Raw genomic sequence first — 15235 nt, 5'->3', positions numbered from 1 at the left:
CGCTTAACCTAGAAGCCAGCCACACCAATGTGTCGGAGGAAACACCGCACAGCTGGCAACCAAAGTCAGCTTGCATGCGCCCAGCCTACCACAAGGAGTCGCTAGAGCGCGATGGGACAATGAAATCCTGGCCAGCCAAATTCTCCCCTAACCCGGACGATGCTGGGCCAATTGTGTGCCGCCTCATGGGTCTCCCGGTCAAGGCCGGCTGTGACACAGGCTGCAGCCTAACTATCATAAAACAGTTCCATTTCACTATGTTGCGCTTTCTGTTTTAATTTCTCTGCTAATTATAGTGTTGCTGAATCTGACACTAACGAGGCAGTACTGTAGCACAACTTCCTGAATACAGACTGACACAAATGCATTGGCCTACATCTGGTGCTTTGCCAAATGTGGCCCTTTTGCCGCACTTAACATGTCATTGGAATTTTCTTATGATTGCTTTCTGAAGTATTTATATAGGCCTTAGAAAGGGTTTATAATGGCTTCATTAAGCCTTAAAAGTTATTGTTTGTGTAAAGCTGGACTGAGCACATAAGTCAAATGCCTTAACTTGTAGGCCTAGTATACCCACTCTACATGTTTGTTTCAGATTTATTTATGTATTTTTCTAGATAACTCAAACTAAAGCAAATGATGGCAAAGGTACAGAAACGACCCATCTGGTATTTCTCAGGATCTCCTGGCTGGCATGGGAAGCAAAGCAGCAGGCATCATACGCAAGTCCCCTTAAGCAAGGTCATGTGACCAGGACCATGGCATTAAAGGTGGTGGCCAAGGTGTGTGTCTCTACTCTATTGGCAATGATGAAGGGGCTGCTGGTCTTGACTGTGCTGTATGTGGCCATTTTCGGCAAGGAAACATTTGAGGGGTGAGTGGATACACCAATGGTTGGTACTCATTTTGGGGAATATGTCCAATTCTATTTGGTGTCATGTTTGATATAATCACCAGTAGTTGCTATATAAAGATTGTTATAAACTGTGTGGTTCGAGCCCTGAATTCTGATTGGCTGAAAGCCGTAGTGTATCAGACGGTATACCATGGGGTATGACAACATTTATTTTCACTGGTCTAATTACGTTGGTAACCAGTTTATAATAGCAATAAGGCACCTTGGGGGTTTGTGGTATATAGCCAATATATCACAGCTAAGGGTCGTGTCCAGGCACTCCGCGATATGTCTTGCAGAAGAACAGCCCTTAGCCGTGGTATATTGGCCATATACCACACCCCCTCGGGTCTTATTGCTTAACTGAACCATAGGAAGGGTAGTATAAACATATGTCCTGCTTGCCTCTGTGATTCTGTAGACATGAGATGCTTTTCAATCTGTGTGACAGTCAGGCTTTATTACTTTTCAGTAAATTCAAATTAATCATTAAAGATGGCTACTCAATTTTAACTGTTGAGAGGAAACAAAGCTTATGGTCAAGGTTGACTCCAACTGTAAGTCATTATGTTGCTAAGCAGAAGTTTCACCACAGTCTATGCTACTCAACTTCTCTCTTTCTCAACTCGGACCATTACTCAAGCATAGTTCAAATCTGAATGGTTCGCCTGTCTTTGCAGTGACAAGGTCCTTCGTATCACTGCGAAGGATGAGGTCCAGCTCGCTCTCCTGAAGGACCTGGCTGAGATGGAACATCTCCAGGTGTGGCATGACAATGATCATCATCATCATCATCATCATCACATATATCTAACCCCACCACCTCATTCAATACACTATAGCCTACTGCATTGGCATTTCCATTTCAATACGAAGTTTGACAAACATTGCAATGACCACAATATGAATTCATATTAATTCACTAGTCCAAGGCCTGGGAGGGATAAATAATATGTTTGTCATGGTCATGGGCAAAGAAACTCAAAGGGAGTGAAAATGTTTTAAATATGCTATTGGACCAAAAACAGATTTGGCTAATTAATCTGGTCCAACTATTGATGATCCACACTTCTGTGAAAATATATACAATAATCTATTGAGCTCACAAGTAACAGATTAATCTATTATTATGGTGGGAGATTATAATACGGTTACAAATACCTCAAAGGATCGTAAAAGAAATTACATTACAAACTATCACCCTCATGCAATTAAGGAGATCACGAAGATCATGGATACATTAGAGCTAGTGAATATATGGAGGCTAAAAAACCCTGCCCTAGTGAGATATACAGTACATGGAGGAGGCTTAATCAAGCTAGTCATCTTGACTACTTCCTTGTGTCATTCTTGCTGGCATCAAAATGTACAGAAGACCGAATGGGAACGGACCACCATCTAATTGGCCTCCACATAACTCTTACAGAATTTCCATGATGATGATGGGGATATTGGAAATTTAATCAAAACCTACTGGATGACAATTTGTTCTTAACACAAAATAATTCATTATTAGATTTTTTTTCTGCACAACATATGTACTGGAGATCCCCTTATTGTATGGGACACTTTCAAATGTACTTTTAGAGGCCATTCAATACAATACTCAAACATTCAAACAAAAACAGTTTTGATTAAAAGAGATTAGACTAATAAAGAAAAGAGGAAATAACAGTGGAGGTAGATAGCAATAACAATTGTACAATAGAGGCATAAAATAAGTTAGAGGAAAAACAAAAATAATTAGAACTAGATTAGAATGAGAACTTATTCAAGAACGATGAAATGTAATATATTGTAAAAATAAAGTTAATAGGGAAGTTGTGAATTTTCGCAGCTTTTTGTTAAAAATCGCGCAACATTTCAGCGCCCTGCTATTCATGCCAGGAATATAGTATATGCATATGGTTAGTATGTGTGGATAGAAAACACAGACGTTTCTAAAACTGTTTAAATCACGGCTGTGACTATAACAGAACGTGCGTTTCATCGAAAAGTGCAGGGAAATCTGATCACTGAAAATGGAAATAAATATCCATCCGCGACTTCAAGGAATTGTTCAAAGTGAACCGGATTAAATGAGGCCGAGGTTGCAGTGCCTACAGCTTCCACACGATGTCTAGAGTCTTGTCATTTGATTCGGCATTGATTCGGCATTGATTCTTGGTCAAACCGACACAAGGGAACCGATTCCCTCCGGTCTCCGACCGGATGTTTTGGTTGAGATTTCTCCTGACAATATTTTCCAACTGAGACCTATAGAATTTACATCGCCTCCTGATGAATTTGATCTCTTATTAACGTGTACTAATACCTAAAGTTGCATTACAAAAGTATTTCGAAGTGTTTTGTGAAAGTTTATCGTCGACTTTTTTAATTTAAAAAAATGACGTTACGTTAGAAAAAGCATTTTTTTTTCCATTGTTCACACAGTATTCTTAGATCGATATCTAGGCTATATATGGACCGATTTAATCGAAAAAAGACCCTAAATGATGTTTATGGGACATCTAGGAGTGCCAAGAAAGAAGCTCGTCAAAGGTAATGAATGTTTTATATTTTATTTCTGCGTTTTGGTTTGCGCCGGCTAACGCAAAATCTGTCGTGTTAGGTGACGTTGCAGTATTTTGAGGGTGCATGCTATCAGATAATAGCTTCTCATGCTTTCGCCGAAAAGCATTTTACAAATCTGACTCGGTGGATAGATTCACAACGAGTGTAGCTTTAATTCAGTACATTGTATGTCCATTTTAATGAAAGTTTGAGGTTTATCAACCTCTATAGGTGGCGCTCTTGAACATTTCCGCTGATTGATGTTCCCACCACGGGACCACGGCCCTAACAAGTTAACCTCTACAGGATCGGTGCCCCGATTTGGGCAGTCTTGATGCAACATTTTGAACAGATATGCAATGGTTCATTAGATCAGTCTAAAACTCTGCACATACACTGTGGCCACTAGATGGAAGCAATCTAAATTGCGCATGGGCTGGAATAATACATTATGGCCTTTCTGTTGCATTTCAAAGATGGTAAAAAGAAAATCAGACCTTCTTGCTGAGTACCTGATAGTCTACCATTTTTATAGAAGTAGTAAAAGCATGCTAATGGATATTTGAGTACCTCAAAAAAGGTCTGATATACTTCTACTGGTATACCACCAAGCCCTGGGATTTTTCCAGAATGAAAATATTTAATTGCTTCAAGATGTTTATCCTCTGTAAATTGGACTTTCAATATTTTTTTTAAATTTCACCTTTATTTAACTTCACACGGGTCTTTCTGTACATTTGTTAATTTTACATTATTATTAGGGGGAAAATCCATACAGTTAGCATCATTCAGTGGAGATGGAGGAGACTGAAAAGAAAACATATGTTTAAAATATTTAGCTTCCTCTTTCAAAATATAATTTGGTGAATCATGGATGACTCCGTCATTTGTAACGAGTTTCTGTAAATTATTTTTGGTAGCATTTCTATGTTGAAGATTTAACCTCTTACCTCTACCTGGGACGCTTGCGTCCCAACTAGAGCTCTGGAAATGCAAATGTGCTACGCTAAATGCTAATAGTATTAGTTAAAACTCAAAAGTTCATTAAAATACACATGCAGGGTATCAAATTAAAGCTACACTCGTTGTGAATCCAGGCAACAAGTCAGATTTTTAAAATGCTTTTCGGCGACAGCATGAGAAGCTATTATCTGATAGCATGCACCAATACACTACAACAGAAAAGCACAGCAGGGGACGTAAACAAAATAATTAGCATTTCGGCGTTACACAAACCGCACAATAAAATAGAAAACAGTCATTACCTTTCACCATCTTCTTTGTTGGCACTCCTAGATGTCCCATAAACACTATTGGGTCTTTATTTCGATTAAATCGGGCCATATAAAGCCAAGATATCGTTATATGTAGACTGTGTGATAAACGAAAAAAACAGCGATTTCACAACGTAACGTCATTTTTAAAATTCAAAAAGTAGACGATAAACTTTCACAAAACACTTCGAAATACGTTTGTAATGCTACTTTAGGTATTAGTAAACGTTAATAAGCGATAAAAATCATCCGTAGGCGATGTACATATCAGTAGCTGTCGTCTTGGAAAAAATTCAGGAGAGCTCTTCCGGAATGATCTGGGCGGAGACCGGAGGTACGTCGTGCCCCTCTTTCGGTTCAACCAAGAATCAAAGAGGATTAAATTCACAAGATACTCGACTGCATGGGGATGCTGTGGGAGTTGAATGCTCGGTCTTATCTAATTCGGCTCACTGTTAACAATTGCTGGAAGTGGCGCAAGGATATTTATTTCCATTTTCTGTGATCAGGTTTTCCTGCGCTTTCCGATGTAACGCACGTTATGTAATAGCCACAGTCGTGATTTAACCAGTTTTAAAAACGTCCGAGGGTTTCCTATACACACATTCTAACCATATGAACGTACTATATTCCTGGCATGAGTAGCAGGGCGCTGAAATGTTGCGCGATTTTTAACAAAATGTTCAAAAAAGTAGAGGGTCTGTCCAGTTAAAGTTATGTACTGTATAGCAACCACAGTTGTAAAATAGTAAATAATGACTACTTCTCAGAAAGATTTGAGCTGTCAAGAGGAGTAAAACAAGGCTGTCCATTGTCTCCATATCTATTTGTTATGGCTATTGAAATGCTAGCTATTAAAATCAGATCCAACAAGAACATTAAGGGGTTAGAAAAAAACAAGTGTCAATGTATGCGAAAAACTCAAGTTTCTTCTTAAGTCCGCAATCTGGATCTCTGTACGTTCTCATTGAAGATCACTTTTCTAGACTAAAACCCAATCATGATATGTGTACCATATTAAGTATTGGATCTTTAAATGACACAATTTTTACACTACTGTGCCCTGTAGTTTACTAATAAAATGGGCTGATGGTGAAGTAGACATGCTTGGTATTCCTATCTCTAAAGATGTAAACAAACTTACCACAACCAATTTCAATAGAAAGTTAGCCAATATAGACAAGATGATGCATCCATGGAAAGGTAAATACCTGTCTATGTCACGGCTTTCTTGTGTCGAAAGAGAGGCGGACCAAAAGCAGTGTGGTTATTTGTATACATCTTTAATAAAGATGAAAACACGAACAGTATACAAAAACAATAACCGTGAAAAAACCTAACCAGCCTATCTGGTGCAAACAAACACAGAGACAGGAACAATCACCCACAAAACCCAACACCAAACAGGCTACCTAAATATGGTTCCCAATAGGAGACAATGACTAACACCTGCCTCTGATTGAGAACCATATCAGGCCAAACACAGAAACAGACAAACTAGACACACAACATAGAATGCCCACTCAGATCACACCCTGACCAAACAAAACATAGAAACATACAAAGCAAACTATGGTCAGGGTGTGACAGCCTATTTATGGATAAATCACATTGATTAACTCTTTGGTCCTATCACAGTTTACTTACTTACTTATGGTGCTGCCTACTCCAGACGGTTAGTTTTTTAAATCATATGAGCAAAAAATATTTCACTTTATTTGGAATGCTAAGCCAAACATAATTAAACATTCCTTTTTATATAATGAATATGAGTTTGGGGGGCTGAAAGGATTAAATATTACAGCATTAGACCTCTCACTAAAAGCTTCACACATTCATATATTATACTTAAACCCAAACTGGTTCTCCAGTAGATTACTAAGAAAGGCTCATCCTTTGTTCAAAAATGGCCTTTTTGCAACTTCTCATTTCAGATTAATTGAAAATAAAACTTTGTTCAAATTATCACCCTTTCTTAAACAAGCCATACAAAGCTGGTTACAATTTTAAATGTATCCTCCAGAAAAAAAACAGAACAAATATTTCAACAAATATTATGGTTAAACTCAAATATTCTGATTGATAAAAAATATTATGAAGTTATGTCACATATTCAGCTATCGAAAATATATGGGAATGTTTGTTCAAATCAAAGTTACAACCAACTGATTGCAGTTTACCATAAACATGGAAGAGGCAAGTGGAAGAGGGAGAATGTAGGGAACTGGTTTGTCTGCCATATATTAAAGACAAAAATTGTCTGAAAAATATCGGCATAAATAGACAAATATACCAGTTACATTTGAGGACAAAAATGTTGACAGCTGCGCCATACAGGTTGCAAAATCCCCTGCTGATTTTGTACATTTGCCCACTGACAAAGAAATGATCAGTCTATAATTTTAATGGTAGGTTTATTTGAACAGTGAGAGACAGAATAATAACAAAATGATCCAGAAAACGCATGTCAAAAATGTTATAAATTGATTTGTGTTCTAATGAGGGAAATAAGTATTTGACCCCCTCTCAATCAGAAAGATTTCTGGCTCCCAGGTGTCTTTTATACAGGTAACGAGCTGAGATTAGGAGCACACTCTTAAAGGGAGTGCTCCTAATCTCAGTTTGTTACCTGTATAAAAGACACCTGTCCACAGAAGCAATCAATCAATCAATCAGATTCCAAACTCTCCACCATGGCCAAGACCAAAGAGCTCTCCAAGGATGTCAGGGACAAGATTGTAGACCTACACAAGGCTGGAATGGGCTACAGGACCATCGTCAAGCAGCTTGATGAGAAGGTGACAACAGTTGGTGCGATTATTCGCAAATGGAAGAAACACAACAGAACTGTCAATCTCCCTCGGCCTGGGGCTCCATGCAATATCTCACCTCGTGGAGTTGCAATGATCATGAGAACAGTGAGGAATCAGCCCAGAACTACACGAGAGGATCTTGTCAATGATTTCAAGGCAGCTGGGAACATAGTCACCAAGAAAACAATTGGTAACACACCACGCCGTGAAGGACTGAAGTTCTGCAGCGCCCGCAAGGTCCCCCTGCTCAAGAAAGGACAAATACATGCCCGTCTGAAGTTTGCCAATGAACATCTGAATGATTCAGAGGACAACTGGGTGAAACTGTTGTGATCAGATGAGACCAAAATGGAGCTCTTTGGCATCAACTCAACTCGCCGTGTTTGGAGGAGGAGGAATGCTGCCTATGACCCCAAGAACACCATCCCCACCATCAAACATGGAGGTGGAAACATTATGCTTTGGAGGTGTTTTTCTGCTAAGGGGACAGGACAACTTCACTGCATCAAAGGGACGATGGACGGGGCCATGTACCGTCAAATCTTGGGTGAGAACCTCCTTCCCTCAGCCAGGGCATTGAAAATGGGTCGTGGATGGGTATTCCAGCATGACAATGACCCAAAACACACGGCCAAGGCAACAAAGGAGTGGCTCAAGAAGAAGCACATTAATGGTGGTAGTAGCAAATATTCAAACGAGAGCTTTGAAGGCCAAAATGGAGAAGGGTTCCATGTGAACAGCAGTTGAACATGAGTCAGTCGGTCCTAAGAGATGGGCGAACACCATTCGGAAGGGAGGGCGATGGCCTCCGTTGGCCCCGGCCGATCGAAAGGGAGTCTGGTTCAGATCCCCGAATCCGGAGTGTCAGAGATGGGCGACGCGACCAAATACTTATTTTCCACCATAATTTGCAAATTAATTCATTAAAAATCCTACAATGTGATTTTCTGGATTTTTTTTCTCTCATTTTGTCTGTCATAGTTGAAGTGTACCTATGATGAAAATTACAGGCCTCTCTCATATTTTTAAGTGGGAGAACTTGCACAACACTTTGTCTTCCTCAGGAGACTGAAAATATTTGCCATGGGTCCCCAAAAAGTTCTATAGCTACACCATCGAGAGCATGGTTGCATCCCCGCCTGGTACGGCAACTGCTCAGCATCTGACTGCAAGGCGCTACAGAGGGTGTGTGTATGGCCCAGTACATCACTGGGGTCAAGCTTCCTGCCGTCCAGGACCTATATACCAGGCGGTGTCAGAGGAAGGCCCCAAAAATTGTCAAAGACTCCAGTCACCCAAGTCATAGAATGTTCTCTCTGCTACCGCATGGCAAGCGATACCGGAGGGCCAAGTCTTGGTCCAAAAGGCTTCTTAACAGCTTCTACCCTCAAGCCATAAGAGTGCTGAACAATTAATCAAATGGTCACCTGTACTTTTTACAGGTTGAAAATGTATGGTAAAACATCACACCATATTTGAAAAATGTATGACACATGTATAAAACCTAACAAGGGTGGTCCACGGTCTGTGACCGGTGGGATGGGCTGACAGTAGCTGAGGGGTGGGATTAAAGAGCTCATGATCGGTGATGGTATAATTGAAAACACTAGATATAATGTATACCATAGTAAAATCTAATGAATGTATGTATGCATGTATGTCAGTGGAGGCTCCTCAGAGGAGGAAGTGGAGGACCATCCTCCTAAGTGAATTTTATTTAAGTGAAGTTATCCTTTTTAGATAAAACTATACTAAATATATTCAGATGTCACCAAATAATTGATTCAAACACACTGTTTTGCAATGAAGGTCTATGGTAGCCTCAAAAGCACTCTATAGGGTAACACCATAGTGCAGCCGGAGGACAACTAGTTTCCATCCTCCTCTGGATACATTGACTTCAATAGAAAACCTTATGGTTCTCACCCCATTCCATAGACTTAAACAGTAATTATGACAACTTCTCAGAGTTCTTGCAGCATGAACTGACATGTTGTCCACCCAATCAAAGGATCGGAGAATGAATCTAGTACTGAAAGCATATGCTACAGCTAGCTAGCACTGCAGTGCATAAAGTTATTTAGTTGACTCAAAGAGAGAGAAAGACAGTAGTTGAACAGTTTTGAACAAATGTACTTCTTCAAAAATGAAGAAAAACCAAGAAAGGAAGAGAGAGAGAGCAAACTATATTTCTTATTCTTTTCACTTTCACTTACTTAGCTATCGAATGCAGCTAGCTATTTGAGCCTACTCAAACACCTTGCTCAAACATTGAGGGATGCTATGTTACCTAGCTGGCTATGGCTATCCAACACTGAAACTCTTCCAAGTCAAGGTAAGCTTTTGGTTTTATTAATTTATTGCCACCGGGGCCCACCGGTGTAATTGCTAAACTGCTTATACACTTTACTGTATGATTGTAGCCGGTTTACGAACGCGTTAGTTCTAGTACCTCTGTTGACTTGACGTTAGCTAATATGGTGACAACGATATAGGCTGTGTGTAGCGGTTAACGGTTATGATATGAAGGTTAGGCTTGGAAAGGTTTTTTCGTCTGGTCACAGACAGCTGATGTGTTGTGCACGAAAGGAAAAGGTGAGAGGAGTACATTTATGTGCACGTAGATGCGTGAAGGAATTATCCAACGATCAAAAGGATCATGCTGTTTGTGTGTGGTTGCTATGAAAGTGAATTGTGCTTGCGTGTGATCAGGGGTGTATTCTTTCTGCCGATTCTGTTGAAAAATGTTTCTTAAACGGAAGCAAATGGAACGAAACGGGGATAAACATATCTGAATTTGTCCAGTAGAAATTCTTGTTTGCAACAGTTGGACTAATGATAACACCCTAGATCAGCTAGATGCAGGCAAGATTGTGCAAGGTGGTTGTAACGATGTGCGAATGAGTGTTTTAATTAATAAATAAACAAACCAATACATACGAAACACAAACAACGCACCGAGTCAATAACACCTGAAGAAAGGGGAGTGACAGATATAGGGAAGATAATCAAGGAGGTGATGGAGTCCAAGTCAGTGTCATGAGGTGCAGCTGCGCGAGATGATGGTGACAGGTATAATCAGCAGCCTGATGACCTAGAGGCCGGAGAGGGAGTATACGTGACAGTGGTATTGAATATGTCAATGTCTGTCACCTTGATTACTCTAATTTCTCTCAACCTGTGCACATACGTTATAAACTTTCATTCATAGGCTAGGTTGTAGCAAAGTCATGATGGGTATAGGGACAATTTGAGTATCATATAGTAGCTATCCTAAACCTATCGATGTTACATTGAGCTGGGTGAATGGAATATGAATGACAGTCATCCAATATACTGTAATAGAAAAAAGGCCAAGCTCATACATTTTTTTATTGTCCTCTCTCATCTTAAACTGCATCGACTGCCACTGTTATGTGTCTATGTATGTACAGTACATTTATGTGTGTATATATATATATATATATATGTGTGTGTGTATGTATACATGTGTGTATGTGTATGTATGTATGCACTGTCTGTATGTATGTATGTTCTGTCTGTATGTATGTATGTATGTATGTATGCATGCATGCATGTATGTATGTATGTATGTATGTATGTATGTATGTATGTATGTATGTATGTATGTATGTATGGTCTGTCTGTCTGTCTGTCTGTCTGTCTGTCTGTCTGTCTGTCTGTCTGTCTGTCTGTCTGTCTGTCTGTAAAATATATCTTTGTCAGGTGAATGCTGTATATGAAAGTACCATTTATGTGAAATGTAATATATAAAATGTGTGTATATGTAACAAGAAAGCTTTAAAAACAAAAAAAGCTACGGATGGGTTAAAAAAAAAAGTTTAAAAAAAAAGTAAAAATAACTATAAATATGAACTTGACCATGCATTTCCTTTTCAATAGCTGTTCAAAGTGCTTGCTATGTTGGCTTAACATGTCAACTTGTCTTCTGTCCTCCTCCTTCCTGCTCTCTCTCCTTCCTGCTCTCTCTCCTCCCTCCTCTCTCCAAGCTGGATGTGTGGATGGAGCCCATTGACCTCTCCACTCCTGTGGACATCAGAGTTCCCTTCACCAGCCTGCAGACCGTCAAGGCCTTCCTGGAGACTGAAGACATCCCGTACTCCATCATGATCATGGACCTACAGGTAGGATCATACAGACACACACAATATAATTATGGGGTGGGTAGGAGTCGAGGAGGAAGTGACTGAGCTCAGGGAGATTACTTCAGTCTTTACTATGTCTTGAAATAGTATATCCATGTCATGACTTACAGTAAATAAATAAGATGGTTAAATAAGATTATGTGCAACAGCTCAATTTTATCTGTGCTCACAATGATCAAAAGAGATTTGGGTAAGTCATATGGGATAACTACATATTGTTTCATAATAGTGTTATAAATCATTGTAAAGTGTTATAAAGCCTTGTAGTGACCTTTTGACCCCCGTTATGCCCACAGGTTATCTTGGACGAGGAGCAGGACCAGATGCTGAGTGCACGTGCCGCTGCCCCCAGAACCACCGATGACTACGACTACTCCAACTACCATGACATTGCTGATGTACAGTTGAAGTCTGAAGTTTACATACACCTTAGCCAAATACATTTAAACTCAGTTTTTCACAATTCCTGACATTTAATCCTAGTAAAAATGCCCTGTTTTAGGCCAGTTAGGATCACCACTTTATTTTAACTTGTTATGGCTGCAATCCCGGTAACGGGATCGATATGACAACTACCAGTGAAAATAGAGGGCGCCAAATTCAAACTACAGAAATCTCATAATTACAATTCCTAAAACATATTTAGTGTATGTAAACTTCTGACCCACTGGAATTGTGATACAGTGAAATAATCTGTCTGTAAACAATTGTTGGAAAAATGACTTGTGTCATGCACAAAAAGTAGATGTCTTAACCGACTTGCCAAAACTATAGTTTGTTAACAAGAATTTTGTGGAGTAGTTGAGAAAATAGGTTCAATGACTCCAACCTAAGTATGTAAACTTCCGACTTCAACTGTAAGTACCAACCCATCACACAAGTATCATGGAGAATTGGCCCATTTCACATGATCACTCTGAACTCATACTGAGTGAGACATCATTAATACTGTCATCGTAAGACCAACCTAAGAATTCTGTAAGCAATGCAAGACACTGTTTTCTGTTGTTGAAGCCTACAGTATTTTGGGGAACACCTTATTTGAAGTGTCCTTACATAAGGAGTTCATAAAACATTCAAAAGCAGAACATAAGGATTCATGAAAAGATTATGTCAACAACCGCAAATTGACAGTAACAACCTCTCTCTGTCTCTGTCTCTTTCTCTATCTACCTCATCAGATCTATAGTTTCCAGGACATGCTTGTGGCTGAGAACCCCAATCTGGTCAGCAAGATCGTGATTGGCCAGAGTTACCAGGGACGCACCCTGAATGTGCTCAAGGTAAGTTCCTGACGAGAGTGGCATGTTTTATCTGCTATGTCCTTGTCATTTTACTAGTACTCTTTACAAATGAAATGTAGATTTAAAAGTCAGTGAAGGTAAATTTTTCCTAATCCCGGACGAGGCCCTATTTTTTGGTACATGTTACATGTTACATGGTTGTATGTTAAATGTGTATCAAGTTTACAGTATTTGAGGATTGTAGTAGGTGTTCTTTACACCCCCTTCGTCTCTCTTTTCTAGTTCAGTACTGGTGGAACCAACAGACCTGGTATCTGGCTTGACACAGGAATCCATTCCAGGGAATGGATCACTCAAGCTAGCGGCACCTGGTTCGCCAAGAAGGTTCATCAGTGTTTTCTCCACCACAGTCTTTAAACCTTTCCCCTCTCTTCATCTACACATGTATCACTTTAACCTTCTGTTTCCATATCCAGATTGTGACCGACTACGGACGTGACGCCGCTCTCACTGCCATCCTGGACAAGATGGACATCTTCCTGGAGATTGTGACCAACCCCGATGGCTACTACTACACCCACAATAGTGTGAGTCTCTCATCACAATAGAAAATGCCCTTACATTTCACACATTTTGATTACAATGTCATCTCTCCATTTCAATTGACCTCTTCTTTTTTCAGTGATTATTTTACAAGGTCAAAGGGCACATATCAGACTAGGGAGTTGAACACAACAGCCACTGTCATCCTCTTTGATTACTAACTACATATTACATATGTATGTGTGATCTGAATCTCTATTACCAAATAGCATCTATCTAATATTGCTTTCAAAGTGTTTCAGTGTTGTTTCCTGCTTTCTCATTTGACTTCGTTCTGACATCATCACCTGCTGCTCACAGCTATGCACTAGACAAAACCAAACAAACCATGAGTCACGATGACTGTTTATTTTCCACAGAACCGTATGTGGCGTAAGACCAGGAAGCCCAACCCTGGCTCTTCCTGTGTTGGAACTGACCCCAACAGGAACTGGGATGCTGGTTTTGGAGGTATACTTTTCCTTGTCACTTGAATGTTGCAAACACTTTATATTCAAATACAATAGATTCAGAGGTCACAAATTGAATAAGATACCAAATCTAAAGTTTTTGTCAATTAAAATGGTATCTCCTTGCCCTTGGTGAGATAGTATTTTACTGTTAATGTTTAGTTGGGCACTAATCTTTCTTTACCATTTGTCTCCTCTCTGGTCTTTGGTAGAGCCCGGCTCCAGTGGCAGTCCCTGTTCTGAGACTTACCGCGGACCCGAAGCTCACTCTGAGTCTGAGGTCAAGTCCATTGTGGACTTTGTAAAGTCTCACGGCAACCTGAAGGCCTTCGTGTCCATCCATTCCTACTCCCAGATGCTCCTCTACCCCTACGGTTACACCAGTACCCCCTGCAAGGACCAGAGCGAACTGGTGAGTCTAGCAACCATCAACTAGTTGTCTTTGACATGTCTAGTAACAACTTGTGGCATTTGTTCCACTAGGGAGTGCCCTGCCAGCATTCTCCACCATATGTGGCCTCACCGGGGGAAGGGTGACGCGAGCATGGTACTTTTACATGACTAGTATTATCTTCTCACAGCACGACCTGGCCATGAAGGCAATCACTGACCTGGCTTCCATGTACGGAACCTCCTACAGATACGGCAGCACCATCAACACCATCTGTATGTGTCAAACACCAGCTAAACATTTTCACTGCTTTAATGGCTCCCATCCCATTCCATTTCAATGTAGTCCAGCTCATTCTACCAACATGAGTACACCCCATCTGTATAACCTAACCAAAGTTTTTACAATATTCTTATCTTATGGTTTGTATACTGGTACATACTCTGTGAATTAAAAACAGAAACTATGGTCTATTCCCTTCTTTCTTGTCATTTCCAGACCAGGCTAGTGGTACCACTGTTGACTGGACCTACAACCAGGGCATCAAGTACTCCTATACCTTCGAGCTGAGAGACACTGGTCGCTATGGTTTCATCCTGCCAGCCAATCAGATCCTCCCTACTGCCAAGGAGACTTGGCTGGCTCTGATGGCCATCATGGAGCACACCAAGGACAACACCAACTAGAGGAGTGACCATGCCAACCTACTGGACACTGTGAATCCACTAAGGTTGTTTACAGGCCACAAACAGAGGAATAAATGTCAACTGTTATACCTGATTTTGTCTTCTATTTCATTTTACTTGAGGTGATGTTGAAATGAAGCAAAGAGAAAGGTTGTTATGGG

The 15235-nt window shown here is 40.2% G+C and overlaps 1 protein-coding gene across 1 annotated transcript; it reads left to right on the top strand.

Moving 5' to 3' along the window:
- The first annotated feature begins 743 nt into the window (after positions 1 to 743).
- Positions 744 to 15168, top strand: LOC115133965 (carboxypeptidase A1-like). Its single transcript, XM_029667432.1, has 11 exons — positions 744 to 874; positions 1576 to 1657; positions 11546 to 11680; positions 11998 to 12099; positions 12883 to 12984; positions 13228 to 13329; positions 13422 to 13532; positions 13908 to 13998; positions 14210 to 14409; positions 14579 to 14663; positions 14887 to 15168. The coding sequence occupies exons 1-11, from the start codon at positions 759 to 761 to the stop codon at positions 15072 to 15074; spliced, it is 1314 nt and encodes a 437-aa protein (XP_029523292.1). The 5' UTR covers positions 744 to 758; the 3' UTR covers positions 15075 to 15168.
- The last annotated feature ends 67 nt before the right edge of the window (positions 15169 to 15235 follow it).

Source organism: Oncorhynchus nerka, linkage group LG9a (genome assembly GCF_034236695.1).
Source record: "Oncorhynchus nerka isolate Pitt River linkage group LG9a, Oner_Uvic_2.0, whole genome shotgun sequence".
NCBI classification, from domain to species: domain Eukaryota; kingdom Metazoa; phylum Chordata; class Actinopteri; order Salmoniformes; family Salmonidae; genus Oncorhynchus; species Oncorhynchus nerka.
This window is presented reverse-complemented; position numbering and strand designations above follow the sequence as displayed.